Source organism: Cavia porcellus, unplaced genomic scaffold (genome assembly GCF_034190915.1).
Source record: "Cavia porcellus strain 051 isolate PalLab524CR breed Dunkin Hartley unplaced genomic scaffold, mCavPor4.1 scaffold_4, whole genome shotgun sequence".
Classification (NCBI taxonomy): Eukaryota; Metazoa; Chordata; class Mammalia; order Rodentia; family Caviidae; genus Cavia; species Cavia porcellus.
Window position 1 is genome coordinate 8002362 of NW_026947487.1, and position 13977 is coordinate 8016338.

Genomic DNA, 13977 nt, shown 5'->3' on the forward strand with positions numbered 1-13977 from the left:
CTCAGAGCCAGGTCTCCGAAATTGGTTGCCTTTACTCACTTCCCATTTTTATTTTCTTTGTGCTTTTCAATTTTCTTTTTACATTGAGCACAAATAATTTCAACAAGGATATAACTATTTTCCCAAGAAAAATATGTTACAAAAGCAGCAGACAGTGACAGGAGTTCTCCAAGGGAATGCAGAGCTGATAAGCTGCGCCATCCACACAGCAGTTTAGGAGTACACAGCCACTTGTGACCAGGATGATTGGGCAGAGCCTTGGAGCCGGGCTTTAAGTTTGAGGTTTTTTTGGTGGTACCAGAACTTAAACATAGAGGTATTCTATTGAGCTGCATCCTCAGCTCTTTGAAAAATTTTCATTTTGAGTCAGGATCTTGCTGAGTTGCCCAGGATGGCCTAGAACTCGTGATCCTTTTGCCTCAGCCTCCTGAATAGTCAGGATTACAGGTGTGTACCCCACACCCGAAGGGGCTGAGATCTTGTGGGACAGGAAGGCCAGCTGCTCCTCCTGGAGACTGGAGTACAGTCGCATTCCTAGGCCTTGCAGGGTGTGGGTGGAGATGGGCAGGCTGCCCAGCCATTAGGGTCCCCTTCTCACACACATGCAGTAGGTGAATGACCTCTGCTGTTGCAGGTGGCTGCAGTCCGAGAAGGAATGTCCTGGATTGTTCCAGTGCCACTGCTGTCATTGCTTACCTCCAAGCAGCTGGAGCAGATGGTGTGTGGAATGCCTGAGATCTCTGTGGAGGTACTGAAGAAGGTGGTGCGGTACCGCGAGGTGGACGAACAACACCAGCTGGTGCAGTGGTTCTGGCGCACCCTGGAGGAGTTCTCCAACGAAGAACGGGTACTCTTCATGCGCTTCGTGTCGGGCCGCTCCCGGCTGCCAGCCAACACTGCCGACATTTCTCAGCGCTTCCAGATCATGAAGGTTGATAGGGTAAGTGGCCTGTGTTTCCTTCCTTAGTCATGTATGCCGACCTCTTCCTCCTTGTTGTTGTGCTGGGAAAACCAAACTGACTTCCAGTCGAGCTGCTGACTCAGGCTTTAATCCTTGAATATTCAGATGTCTAAAAAAATTCGAAGGCAGCTGGGCCAGCGGCATAAGCACCTGCCTTGCAAGCATGCAATCATGAGTTCAATCCCTGGTACCGATTTAAAAAAAACAGATACAACAAAAATAAAAGAATCAAGCTGTAAAACTTACTCAGAATCGGAAAAAGCCGGAAGTGGATGTTGATATCTGTAGCCAGCAGCCTCCCACCGAATCTTCAGCACCATCCTGAGCTGAGTGGGACCTGGCAGAGGGGTCTTCGTGCCGCCTGCCACCTGGGTGGGGCCTGAGGAGGTTAGGGGCTGCATTGTATGCGCACACACACACATGCATGCACAAATCCCATGTCTGGGTGGAGGTGCTCTCCATGGGTTGACCAAAAGCCTCATCCCACAGCCTGGCCCAGCTGCCCTGAGAGCCGTCATTCTCAAGCTAACATCCCACTGGGTCACACTCCTGTCTGGCCTGTCACAGCCCCGTATCAACTTGGGAAAGGCCGTCAGCACTGGCTGACCTGTCAGAGTCTGGACTGCTCCACCTCCAAGCATCACCTCTTGACAGTCACCGTGTTTTGGCCATAATAGCAGCCACTGCTGTTTTTAGGCTTCCAGGCCTTTGTGTTCCTCCACATACTGAGTTCCTCGTGCCCCCACCTCCATCTCGGGTGCACACCTATTTGTCATTAAGCCCAGTGCCAAGATACTGTCCTCTATGGAGCCTCCTCAGTGCCTTCCTGTGTCCCCTCCCCCTGTCTGAAGGCAGACCTAGACAGATGTCCCTCTCTGGGCCTCAGCATTGGCACCTGTGGTCCCTATTGCACCCTTCCCAAGTCTCCTCTCCAGTAGAGTGGCAGTGCCTTTTCTACAGGGCTCAGCCTCTGCTGGATGAGGGAGGAGCATGCAGCAAACTCTTTCAGCACCAAAAATGACAGCTATGATGACTCCAAGCAGCACATCAAAGTGCTCGGAACAGATTGTGAGGTTAACACAGAGAATAATAGAGAAATCTGACATGGATACTAAACTGAGGCACCAGTGGAAATGGTCGCTCTCAGCACTCGCATCTAGTGCTTTCCAGGCACTCTTGGTCCACTGGTGGTGGCTGAAGCCCGAGGTTCTCCCAAATTTCACATGGGCAGAGCGGGCCGGGAGGGGGAATGGCCCCCTCAGTCCCTCCCTGAAGAATCCTTGGCTCCTCCCCTGGGAGTTAGGCCACCAAGAACCCCGACACAGGCAGTCAGCCTGGAGAAGAGACCACTGTGGCTATTTCTGTGTGGCTCTTGGATTCACTCTCTAGGCCCACACCATGGACTCCGTTCCATGCTGTCTCCTGTGTGTCTGTGCTGGGGCTCTGTCCTCAGGGGCCCTGTAACTGCTAGACCTCTGGGCTACCCGCAAAGAAAGGACACTTTTAAGAGGAAGCTGAGGAGAGGCAGGTCCTTTATGAAAACTAATTCTTAAAAATTTCATTCATAACAGTATTGTAACATTACTAGAATCACAGATAATTTAGAGGTGGTGATTTACAGGGAGGGACAGGAAGTCCGTGTGGCCATTTCCACATGTGGCTCAGTGGGACACTTTGTATTTTTTTAACCTCACGATCTCTCCTCAGCACCTTTCTGCCTGTAGTTATCCTGGCCATCATTTTAGGTGCCCAAAGGTTCTTTGGAGCATGAATGACAGTGGCTTCTGGTCAGTGTGCCACACAGCTGCCTCTCTGCACCTGCCCATGGGCTTCCCTGGAGCTGACTTCAGGGCTGTGCCCCTTGATGGGCAGCACTCTGTGCCAGGCACCATGCTGCCATGCAAGGCTTGAGTTGCTTCACAGCTTTGGGCTTTGGAGACGATGTGGTCTACAGAAGCCCTGAGGGCCACAGGCCAACAAAGCCTGTGCTCCTCCTGCCAGGCCCGGCCCTACTGCCACTGAGATGAACATATGGTCACACCATGGCTTCCATCCCGGGGAGGTGGTCACAGGCAGCCTGTGCTCCCTGTCACCGGCTCTGGGTCTCTCTCCACAGCCTTACGACAGTCTGCCTACCTCACAGACCTGCTTCTTCCAGCTGCGGCTGCCGCCCTACTCCAGCCAGCTGGTCATGGCCGAGCGCCTGCGCTACGCCATCAACAACTGCCGCTCCATCGACATGGACAACTACATGCTGTCGAGGAACGTGGACAATGCTGAGGGCTCAGACACTGACTACTGAGCTGAGATGCGCCCTCTGCGCCACTGCTCGCCTGGATTCCGTGGCATTGATGTACTCTCCTGATAACTACATAGATGTGTTAGGGCCACAGACCGACATGATAAACAGAACCTTAGTTACTCTACAGGTAACAGAAACTAGATGTTTTTATTTTTCTGTGATTGTACAAAAACAAAAGCAAAGTGCTCTCAGTCAGGTTTTTCCCTTCATATTTTTGATCACTTTTGATAAGTTTGCATGGAACCATTTTGGTGCATTTTTAGTTGGGAATGATACATTTTTGTAAACTCACCCAGTGAACACAGAATTGTACATGGTGTATAATTGTTCATTAGAAAGGACAGTTTTACATGAATATTCATATATTTATTTTGTTTTAATTTGAATTGCCTGTGCAGAGTTCCTTATGCAAAGAAATAAAGCAGATTCAGGAGTCAGTGTGGGCAGCTGCTCTGTTGGTTTCTATGGCAGCTGTGCCCCCAGGAGTGGCTTTGCCCAGGTAGCACAGGACAACCCCTCGAAGAGAGGTCTGGCCCTGGGCCAGGAAAGGAGCACAGCCCAGCCTCACAGGCACCATGCCTGAGGAGCCCTGGGCAGACATGCTGCCGACCAAGCAGGGACATTGCAGCACTTGTCAGGGCTGAGGCTTATGGGCTCACCATGTGCACCATGAGCAGTATCGTGAGGGTCAGTGAGCTGCCAACCCCTGCAGCACTGGTGTGGGGAGCTGTGCAGGGCCTGAGACACTACTGTAGGGAGAGGGCACTGAGAGCCACCTCGAGGCTGGCGCCATCCAGTGAGAGCAGAAAAGAAATAAGGCTGCGGAGACTTGTCCCCTCCACCCACACCGAGTCCGAGCCAAGTCTCTCCCACAGGAAAAGATAAAAGAAAACCAGGGCTTTGTAAGCTACAGTGTGAATTGATCTTCCCAGCAGCAATGGGATCGGGTCTCCAGGACGAGCCAGGGCCTTCAAGGTAAAGGCACGCACTCAGCTGGTCAGGCCTCGCAGGCCTGACTCGGTCTGCCCCTGTGGGTGTTTTCATGCGCTGCCCCCTGGCTGCAAGTGTACTACTGCTTCTGCTGGCTCTGGAAGTCTGAGGACACTGAGGACTGAAGGCCCAGACGGGTATCTGCCCCAGGCGTGGCGTCCAACGTGTCTGCCAAGGTGGCCTTTGTCCTGCCCTATGGGTCCATGGCCTCTGCTAGAGGAAGCCTGCAGCTGTGATCTCGGCTTCTAGCACAATCACATCACGGCACTGGCTCCTGGAGTGGTGGTTCCATCTATAGGGGCTTGAGGAAGCTTGCAGGCCACAGGCCAGGGAAAGCACTGGGACATGTGTCCAGCGCCACCGCCCATATTTATGGGCCTGGGGTGAAGGCACCCTACCTTGATGCTGAGGCGTGGACCCAGCTGAGGCGTGGACTCCCAGCTTTCCTGGGGCAGGACCTCGGTTGCCTGGGCACTTAAGAGCCAGGGAGGGGCTGCGGCCTAAGGGACAGGAGGTGCACACAGATGGCCCACACTGGGAGCCTCCCATGAAGCCCAAAGCAGGTGTGCAGCTCCTGCACACTGCAGTACCCAGCACAGGGGTGAAGCCTTCTGTAGACTACCGGGCAGCTGTGTCCCAGCCTCAGCCCTGCAGGTGAGCACCGGCTGGCCCTGCTCTGTGGACAGCTACATTCCCTGGAGTGACCCACCCAGCCGGGCCCGACTGTAAAGGCTGAGCCCCAGGAACAAGGTTCTTCATGCAGCAGTCAGCCTAACCCTATGGGAGCACAGGCCTGTGGCCTCTGTCACAGCGGGCGTTGGCTTGCGGAGAGCCAGTGAGGTCCACCAGCTGGGTCCTCCCCTAGACCAGGCCCCTGCAGCTCCGAAGTCACACCAGAGGAGCTTGCCCTGTGGTAGAGCCTCCGCATCCCCGACTCCCACCTCGCGACTCTGGAGCCCTACCCCTAGCCTGCTGGGCCAGGCGGCCTACCTGTTGCACACCCTGGGGCGGAAGTCACTGGCCAGGCCCATGTGCCAGCGGTAGAGCCTCGGCTAGAGGGCGCGCTTGAGTCCATCGGTGCTGCCCTGCAGCGCGCGGCCGGAAATCGTCCTGGAGCTCGAAGAGGGAGCGGAAGTGCAGCCGGAGCTGGAGCACAGAGTATTCAAACCGGCGCCGGTCTGGGCGCAGGTGTCAGCAAGGCTCCTCCCGCTATCCTTGTCCCGGAAGGAGAGGAGGTATAGCGGGCGCTTGCGCTTAAGCTGAGTGCTGCGCACGCTGGACGGCGGCTGCCTCCCCTGGTTTGGGCCGCGGGACATATGGTTGAGGAATGGTGTTTATTTTTGGTCAACAACTGGTGCCGGGGGAGGGGGACACAGCATCGGGCCCTGGCCATCGCGCAGCTGTCTGCGGTCGTACTGGCGTGCAGAGGGTGGTGGAAAGCTGCCCCTGGGTGTCCCGGGCTTCCTTAAAAGGGCCCTCTCCCTGCGAGCTGCCGTGGGCGAAGCATGGCCAGGACCCAGGGCTGGGCTCCATCTTAGTTTCTCTTTCTCAGCTTTTTTTTATCCCCCCCTCGTCTCTGAGACAGGGTCTTATTCTGCAGTTCAGACTGGCCTCGACCTCACTTTGTAGCCCAGGCTGGTCTCAAACTTGCAATGATCCTCCTGCCTCAGCCTCCCTGGTGGAAGCTGGGATTTCAGACGTGAGCCATCATGCCCAGCCTCTCGGGGCCTCTTGAACCCCCTGGCCCCCAGGAGCTTCATGGACTAGTGCACCGGGCAGCAGCTTTCTGAGTCTTTTACGTGCGCGCCCCTGCGTTGAATACAGTGTGACCTTGGACCTCTGGCCTGGACGTCCCCAAGCAGCAGGCAGGGTGAGGGTGCACTCCCAACGAGTGGACCCGTGAGGGCGTAGTGGTGCTTGTTCCCTCGTAGGGCAGCCCGGTCCCCTCCTGGAGAAGCCCCATCACCTTCTCACAGTCACACCACGGGGCAGGTAGCCCAGAGGTGGCATCGAGGTTTGTGTCTAAAGCCCGTGGCCTTCCATGCAGGGGACCCGCTTTGTGACGCCTGACTGCCCGGTGGCCCGGCCACCAGACCTGAGCCCCAACCTCTGGCCATGGGTTCCTGCAGGAGACGCCGAGGCCTGCCAGTCAACTCTTGAGCCCCAGCCCGCAATCCTAGCGGGGGTGGGGGTGGAGAGTGACACTGAGGCAGCCAGGTGGGGGCACACGGCTCCCCCAGCAGAGGAGCCGCCTCGCCCGGGCCTGTAGGGGGCGCTGTGTCCCGGCCTTTTCTGCTCCGCCAGCGCTGGGGGAGTGAACAGTGATCGCACTCCATCTCAGGGGGCATCTCAAGGGGCATCGCGGCGCCCCAGGCCCCACCCCACGTACACCCCCTGCCTGAAGTGTAGGCGCTCCCAGTCCCTCTGTCCAACCGCCCAGGGTCACAGTGGGGTGTGTCCCTATGGACAGATGTCCGTGAGCCACGAGTTGGGACATAAACAGGCCCTGCTGGCTAAATGCTTCCCCAGACAGTGCCAGGGCTGGTTCATTCAGTGCCATTCTCATCACCGTGCAGAGCAGAACACTGGACGCACAGAGGTTTCTGCTCGGGGAGATTCGTGTTGTCACAAGCAGTTTCCACCTGTATAGGAGGACCTGGGGGCTGTGCCGTCCAACTCTGCCAGGCACAGGGCGGGGTAACAGAGGCATGAACAGACTGAAGTCACCCGCAGGCGCACTTAAGTGGGTGTTGGGGGCACAGCCTTCTCATCTTCCTGATGCCACCCCCATGCTGTTGCTGAAGTAAAATCAAGCAAGAAAAATGCTGCAGAAGCCGGACATGGTAGCGCAGGCCTGTCATCCCAGCACTCAGGAGGCTGAGGCAGGAGGATCACTACAAGTTCAAGGCCAGTTTGGGATACACAGTTCAGGGCCAGCCTGAACTACAAAGCGAGACTGTCTCAAAACAAAAGAAAAAAAAACCAGAAATGTGCTGCTTTCTCCTAAGTCTGAAGCCCGCTTTTCCTAACAAAGCAGTCAGGTCCCAGTAGTGTGAAAAGCAGCGCACCAGTGCCACCACAATCGCTCACCCTGAGGCCAAAGACTGCAGCAGAGCAGCCTTGGAGTCGGTTCCGTTTCCGGGACTGCCTAAAATCCTCGCTTCTGTCTGCCTGTCCTTTGGAGACCCTGTCCAAGCTGCCAGAGCCAATCGTGCGGGCAGTGGGCAGCGGGCATCGTCACCCAGTGGAGGGCGGCCTGGAGCAGCGCACTGGGAACTGCCTGGCCCCTCTGCTCCGTGCTGGGTGTGTGAGCATTCGAGGGCAGCCAATGCCACTAACACCTGTTTCACATCTTAATGACCCTGTGCGGCCACCTCACTAGAGGCAGCAAAATGCAGAAGCAGCTGCTACGCAGTCCCTTCCTTGTGTTTACCCAGCAGGCTGACCCAGCAGTCCTGTTTTGTCCCCACCCCTCCCTCCCTGCAGAGAAAGCCACAGTACTCATGCAAAGTCCTGACCATTAAAAAAACAGTGAAGACAAGATCACAGGAAGGACACCTGCAGGCCTGGGTTGGCTGTGTGTCACTTGCAGGTAGTGTCATTGCCACCAGCCTGCCTGGGATGTGGGCAGAATGACAGCTTCCTTCAAGAAGGGCTCTGGGTCCAAATCTGCATTTTAGTTAAATCTGAGTAGTGCTCATACCTCTTTTTCCTAGCAGTAAACAAAACGCTGCTTAATTACAGAACAGCAGCTCTGCCTCCTGCAAATGGGAACATTTGAAATTGGTTCTAGACCTGTTAACCCCGAACTTCCTCCCCTGGACACAGACCCCACAGTGACACAGAGGTGGCAGTGATGGGGACACTGGGGCTTGCAGCACCACTTGAGATGGCCCTGGGGAAGCAGGGCTCACCGGAGCTGGGCTCTCATTGGTGATACCGTGCCATGCAGCTGAGCCCTGGACCTCTCATCCTCCCCACAAAACCCAGAAACAAACCTCGCCCCAGCAGGAACAGCCACCCACTCTTGAACTGGCAGTGCAGTAACAACTAACCCGACAGGTTTATTTAGTTAGTGCTGAAGGCCAGCAGCCTGTGGAGATAGCAGGAGCAGCAGCCAAGCTCTCCGTCCTATGCAGACACCAGGAATCCAATGGGGCCAACACCCTTCAGCCATGACCTGGGACAAGGCATCACCTCCACACCCAGGATTTCCACGGGTGAGTAACAAAAGCATGGGTGTAAATGTGCCTCGGTGAGAAATGAAAACAATATAAAATCAAATAGAACTAAGTTCTTGAAACTACATACAAAAATTGAATTATTACAACTAACGCAGCAAATCAAAAGGTCTGCTGAGGTTTTCTGGTAGAACAACAACAAAAAATTAGTTGGTGCCCATGTTCAGTAAGTCACTACCATTGAAAAACTAAATCCAGAACAGGAGACTGAAAAGTGCATAATGAAATTCAATCTCGGATCAAGTATTTATGGGAAATTGGAAGTGTCCTTCTAGGGGAGCTGACGAGCAGTGATTCGGAGGTGTCAGAGTTTGTTAGATCCGGCTTTGGCCTGGCGCTCCACATAGAAGAGGATGTAGGCCTTCGCCTTCCCCACGGTGTCCTCATCGGTCAGTGTCACAGTGCTGTCATTGAAGTGGAACCAGCGGCCTTCGTGAACGGCATAGGCAGTATAATGTCCAGAGCCAACCCTAGGGGAAGAGGCATATGGGTCAGGGGAAATGAGCAACCTGTGCGGCCATGAGAGATGTCATTAAAGCATAAACTCTAGAGTGGTGATGGCAAACCTGGAGCTGTCAATGACCAACAGCTCCCTGCAGCTCTTGGGCCGTAGGTTCGCTGCTGCTGTCCTGGAGTCTCTTGGCTTAGGATGGTTAAGTGCCCGTGCCCCTCCACCAACCCCCCCAGGGAAGAGGAACACACTGAGTGCAAATGGAAAGGACCATCACCTGACCAGGGATCAGGGTTTGCTAGAACACAGGAAGCAGATGGCACTGGGGTCATGGAAGAGCAAAGTAGAGCCGTGCAGCTCCCAAGCACGGCGCGTTAGCACAGGTCAGGGCCGGTGGGAACTCAGCGCCACAGTTACTCTCACCAGTGGAAAAGCTTTAAAAACAGCTCAAAGTTGTTGGCCTCAGAAACACCCTGGGTGCCTTGGCCCTAAGAGCTGATGGGTACTCAGGCTACCCTCCTGTCAAAAGCAAGGCCTGTGGGTAGAAAAGACCTTTATGGTTGCTAGAAAAACCCCAGTTTACCAAAAATGCTCAGTGTTTACAGTGGTGCCTCAGTTCACAAGAGGACTTGGCAAAAGATTGTTTTTATTTGTCAACTGTACAGCAGGTTACAAACATGACCATGGCCATCTTTTCCAAAATCATGGAATAAATTAAGTTGGTAAACACAGGTATCACTGTATTCTGATTCTAAATAAAAAATCAAAAGCCAGGATCTTGAGGGGAACCCAATATCATAAACAAAAAATGTCAGGAAGGACAAATGAAGCAAAGGGGTACGGGGGTTGGGGGAGCTGTGGAGTTCAATCTGGATACAGAGGAACTCATCTAGGAAACTCACTATAGTTGATAGATTCCAGGGGCAAGAACAGAGAATAAATTTCCATCAGCTGAAGGCACCAAACTAAAAGTGTTCCTACCAGAGACAAAGCAGAGAAACAGCAGACACTGGCTATACCCACCAGTAGTGGAGACTACAGACTGTTAGGAAAAAACAAGCCTGCCTGTGAGGTGACAATTGGCTGTGTCAGACCTGTCATTTGTGACCACAGATGGAACAGTGTCCCCCAAGTTGGGGAGGAGATGGATTTCTGCCATAGGCCGTGGCAGAGGCAAGCTAACTGTTCTCAGGCTAGAGGTCAGAGGTCCCCGACCTGACACAGACTTTCTCAGGGAAGTATTTAACAAAACAACCGCCAATCTTTAAAGCCACTGGCCTGGGGCAGGGTATTTTAAATACTGCCCTACTTTTTGCCCATTTAAATTGCAGTTGGCAAGGACAGTAATGGTGGTGACTGGGCAGGCCAGGCTGGGCCGGGGTGGGGTGGGGTCTGGGGTGGGGCTGGCTGCTATTCTGCTGCTGAGCACCTTCTGCTGCACTTCTGGTCCTCTTGGCCCACTTAAATGAACGCAAACCTGGAGTGCAGAAGCATCAGGGCGATACTCACCCGGAGCCGTGGTGCACCACCACAGCGGCGAGGTCGTATAGGCAGCTCTCGGGGCCACTGTTCTCGGGCTGTGGGAGAAGCACAAGGCCCCCCAGGACCGATCAGGAGCAGCGGTGCAGGGGCATCCAGACCCCACCCCATCCCGCCTTCTGGCTGAAGCTTCAGCCTGCGCCCACCTCCAGTAAGTAGCACTTCATGTCAAGGCCTCGAAGAGGAAACTCCACATAGGTGTCCACTTTGTTCCTCAGATACGCTGTCCAGTGAAACCGTTTCAGATGCAAGCACAGCACCTGGATGGCGAGGACAAAGACCAGGATTGAATGAGCACCGGACTCGTTTTCAGCAACTACTCCATACTGTTGGCTCTCAAATCATACTTTGGGTGCCCCAATAGTTTTCCTGCTGACCTTGGATCCCCCCAGGGCTGCGGCTCACCCAAAAAATCCTAGTGACCCTCAGAACAGTTCACATGGTCTTGAGTTATAAAAAATAGCTTTTCTTATTAATTGGGTTCTTTTTTTGTCTTTTTTTTTTTTTTTTTTTTTTTGTCTGGGGATCGACCTCACGACTGCCTGCTTGCAAGGCAGGCGCTTGGTACTTTCTTAACTTTGAGACTGCATCCTAATTTGGGGAGCAGCACTTACCTTGGGAAGTTTCTGAATCCAGAACTTTTTTGTGGACTTCTGTTTCTTTTTGCATTTGTGGCACATGTATAACTCTGTCTCGTCAAGTTCTTCTAAGTCAGTGAAACTGCGAAGGCAATCTGAAACCAGAGGGATTTGGGCTGCATGAGGAGGAGCTGGAGTTTGATGCTTAGCTGTGTTGGCTCTGTGACCGCAGGAGTCACCTCCTTTGATGCAAACCAGAAACAGAAATCAACCTGCTTTGAGCAGCAACAGCGAGCTGCACGCAGAGCCTAGCTCTGGCTCCCATCAGTACTGTGAGGATTAACACACAGACACCTGTGAGGTCAAGGTCACAGCAGCCTCTTTCCTCCTGCAAATGTGAGCTGCTGCCCAGGCTCTCAGTCATATTGGGCTGGGAGGGGCCCATGTTTCTCTCACTATGTGACATTAGGAGAAAGCTTATAAAAACTAAGTATCAAATTTAGATGTAACACTTCCAACTGTCATAAGTTTTAAAAATAAATGTAGATCATGCAAAGCTAACCTCCCAAGAATCCTCTGTCCAGCCCTAAGGCTCTGACCCCGAAGCCACACATCGTCTGTAGACAGGGCTGTGTGTGTCCTGGTCTGGCTCACGCTGCTCCTGGGCCAGCTCCTGCTGCCACCCAGTTGTATAAGTAAAGTGGTGCTGGGCACAGCCCTGCACACAAAGGCATGGACCTGCTGGCCTTCTTAGGCTTCTCTTTGTCAGCTGCAGCAGCCACCAGCACTGACACAGGTAGCTCCTGGCCAGCCTGAGCCAGAGCAAAGCCTTCCTGCTAGATTGGGGGTGCGGGAGCAACTGTCCAGGCAGGAACCACAGGCATCCTTTCTGTCCTCACAGCCCTCAGCTCAGAGGCAGCTGCCCACCGTGGTCTCTGCACCCCTGGCTGTATGCCAGGGGCCACTCCAAACAGTGCGCTACCTATGGCGTCTTAAGGTGGAGTGGTGAGGAGTTTCTGACCCTAACACTGTCCTATCACAGGCAACAAATCACTTCTGACCACTCAGAGCTGCAGTGCTTTGGGCACTTGTAGACAGATGAAGCACGTTTCTGGCTTCTCTACTTAGGCTGGAGACCCACAGGGCCTCACTCCACCAGGGTGCGGCCAGTCAGCAGGTGCTGTCCACTCCAGCCATGGGGCTGGGCAGCAGTGACAGGGTGCTCGCTCTCAAGCGGCCTTGCCTCATCACCCAGCCACACAGCAGCTGCTCCGGTTCTCTGTGGAGTGGCCAGTGAGCACCAGGCACTTCTGCTCAGCGATCTTCAGAGTAACTAAAGAAGAAGTGCCATTGGTTTTATTTTTAGGGTAATGGGAATCAATTCCAGAGCTTTTACACTGAGCTCCCTCAGCAGCCCTACTTTACTCTCCAGGAGCTCAAACCTGTGACCCTCTAGCCTCAGGGTCACACAGTTCCAGGACTACAGGTATGGGCCTCCACACCCAGGTAATTAGTTCGAGTCCTTTGTGGAATTCAGCAGGAAAGCCAGTGGGGTTTTTTAAGAGGGCAGACTTTGTTAGTCTCTAATTTTTTTTATTCTTTGGTAGTTCAGATGCACTCAGAAACTTATAGATTTCCCCTAGGTTTTCCGGGTTTCCCCAAGCTAGTGGGCCTTAAGTTCCTGAGGATCTCTATGGCCTTAGCTGCAGGCAATCGCCTAATGTTAATCAGGCCCATGGAAAGGCTGGCTGATTCTGCCTGTCCTCTCAAAAAACCAACTGTTTCATTGATCTTTGTACTTACTTTAGTTTATTTGTGCTCTGATCTTTATTATTTCTTTTCTTCTAATTTTGGGTATGGTCTGTTCTTGGTTTTGTAAATCCTTGAGGTACAATGTTAGCTTGTGTGTTTGGTGTCTTAATTTTCAAGATTGCTTCTGTTGTTTCCCAGAGATTTTAATTTACTGTATTGTTAGTTTCCACTGATTTCCCTTTTTCCATTACCTATTGATCATTTAGGAGCATTTTCAATTTGTATACAATGTATTTGTACATTTTCCATTCTTACTCATCTTGAATTTTAGCTTTATTCCACTGTGGTCTGAGAAGATCAATTATATTTCAGTTTTTTAAGGTACTGAGATTCTGTAGCCTAGCGTGTGCTCTACCCTAGAGAAGGACTGTGTACTGAGAAGCAGACTGTAGTCTGTTGGGGTTGGGTAGAATGCTCTGGATAAATGTCTGGTACATCCATCTGCTCTGTGGTATGGTCCAATTTGGCCATTGCTTTGTCAGCTTTCTGTCCTGATGACCCTTTCTGTCCGATGACCTTTCCCCCGCAGGAAAGTGGGGTGTTGAAATCCCCAGCTCACTGTGTTGGCCTTTCTCTTTCTCCAGAGTAGGAACACTTGCTTCACCTCTCAGGTGGCTCCATGAGAGATGCAACTCGGCCCTCAGGCTGAATTTCTTGTAGGAAGCATATTTAGGTCTTTTCTCCATCCTTCAGCCAGTTTTCTCTTAATTGGTGAATTTAATCTATTTACATTCAAGGTTATAACTAACAGGTATGATTATCCTGCTGTTTTTGTTATTTTCTGTTTATCTATCTCGTGATCCTTTCAATCTAGGCTTTCTTCTGTGTGTGTACACTTTTCATGAGTTTTGCACCCTTGCGTGTTTTCACGATCACCTTTCTGTTTGTGGTACGGGTTTTTCCTGTGGAGCCCTTCTGGTAGGGATGAATTCCCTTGGTTTTTCCTTATCTAGGAAAGACTCCACTTCTCCCTTGTTTACGAAGAACAACTCTCCCCTGGGCACAGGGCAGCATTCTGGGCTGTCCCCTTTATCCCACCCCACCCCAGGACTTCTGAATGTATCACCCCAGGCTCTCCACTTGTGTGAAGTTTAAGCTGAGAA

At 52.8% G+C, this 13977-nt stretch overlaps 2 protein-coding genes across 18 annotated transcripts in view; one reads left to right on the forward strand and one right to left on the reverse strand.

Annotated features, from left to right (window-relative positions):
- Positions 1-3700, forward strand: part of Herc1 (HECT and RLD domain containing E3 ubiquitin protein ligase family member 1) — a 224833-nt gene extending 221133 nt beyond the window's left edge. For all 10 annotated transcript variants that reach the window (XM_063246766.1, XM_063246775.1, XM_063246770.1 and 7 more), the window contains exons 77-78: positions 635-940; positions 3078-3700. In XM_063246766.1, coding sequence (XP_063102836.1) covers positions 635-940; positions 3078-3263 — 492 coding nt within the window. In that variant the 3' untranslated portion in view covers positions 3264-3700. The remainder of the gene's footprint in view (positions 1-634; positions 941-3077) is intronic.
- A 4592-nt stretch (positions 3701-8292) lies between these two features.
- Positions 8293-13977, reverse strand: part of Usp3 (ubiquitin specific peptidase 3) — an 80181-nt gene continuing 74496 nt past the window's right edge. For all 8 annotated transcript variants that reach the window (XM_063246780.1, XM_013141400.3, XM_063246778.1 and 5 more), the window contains 4 exons: positions 11099-11217; positions 10631-10744; positions 10455-10522; positions 8293-8964 (listed from right to left, as the gene is read on the reverse strand). In XM_063246780.1, coding sequence (XP_063102850.1) covers positions 8799-8964; positions 10455-10522; positions 10631-10744; positions 11099-11217 — 467 coding nt within the window. In that variant the 3' untranslated portion in view covers positions 8293-8798. The remainder of the gene's footprint in view (positions 8965-10454; positions 10523-10630; positions 10745-11098; positions 11218-13977) is intronic.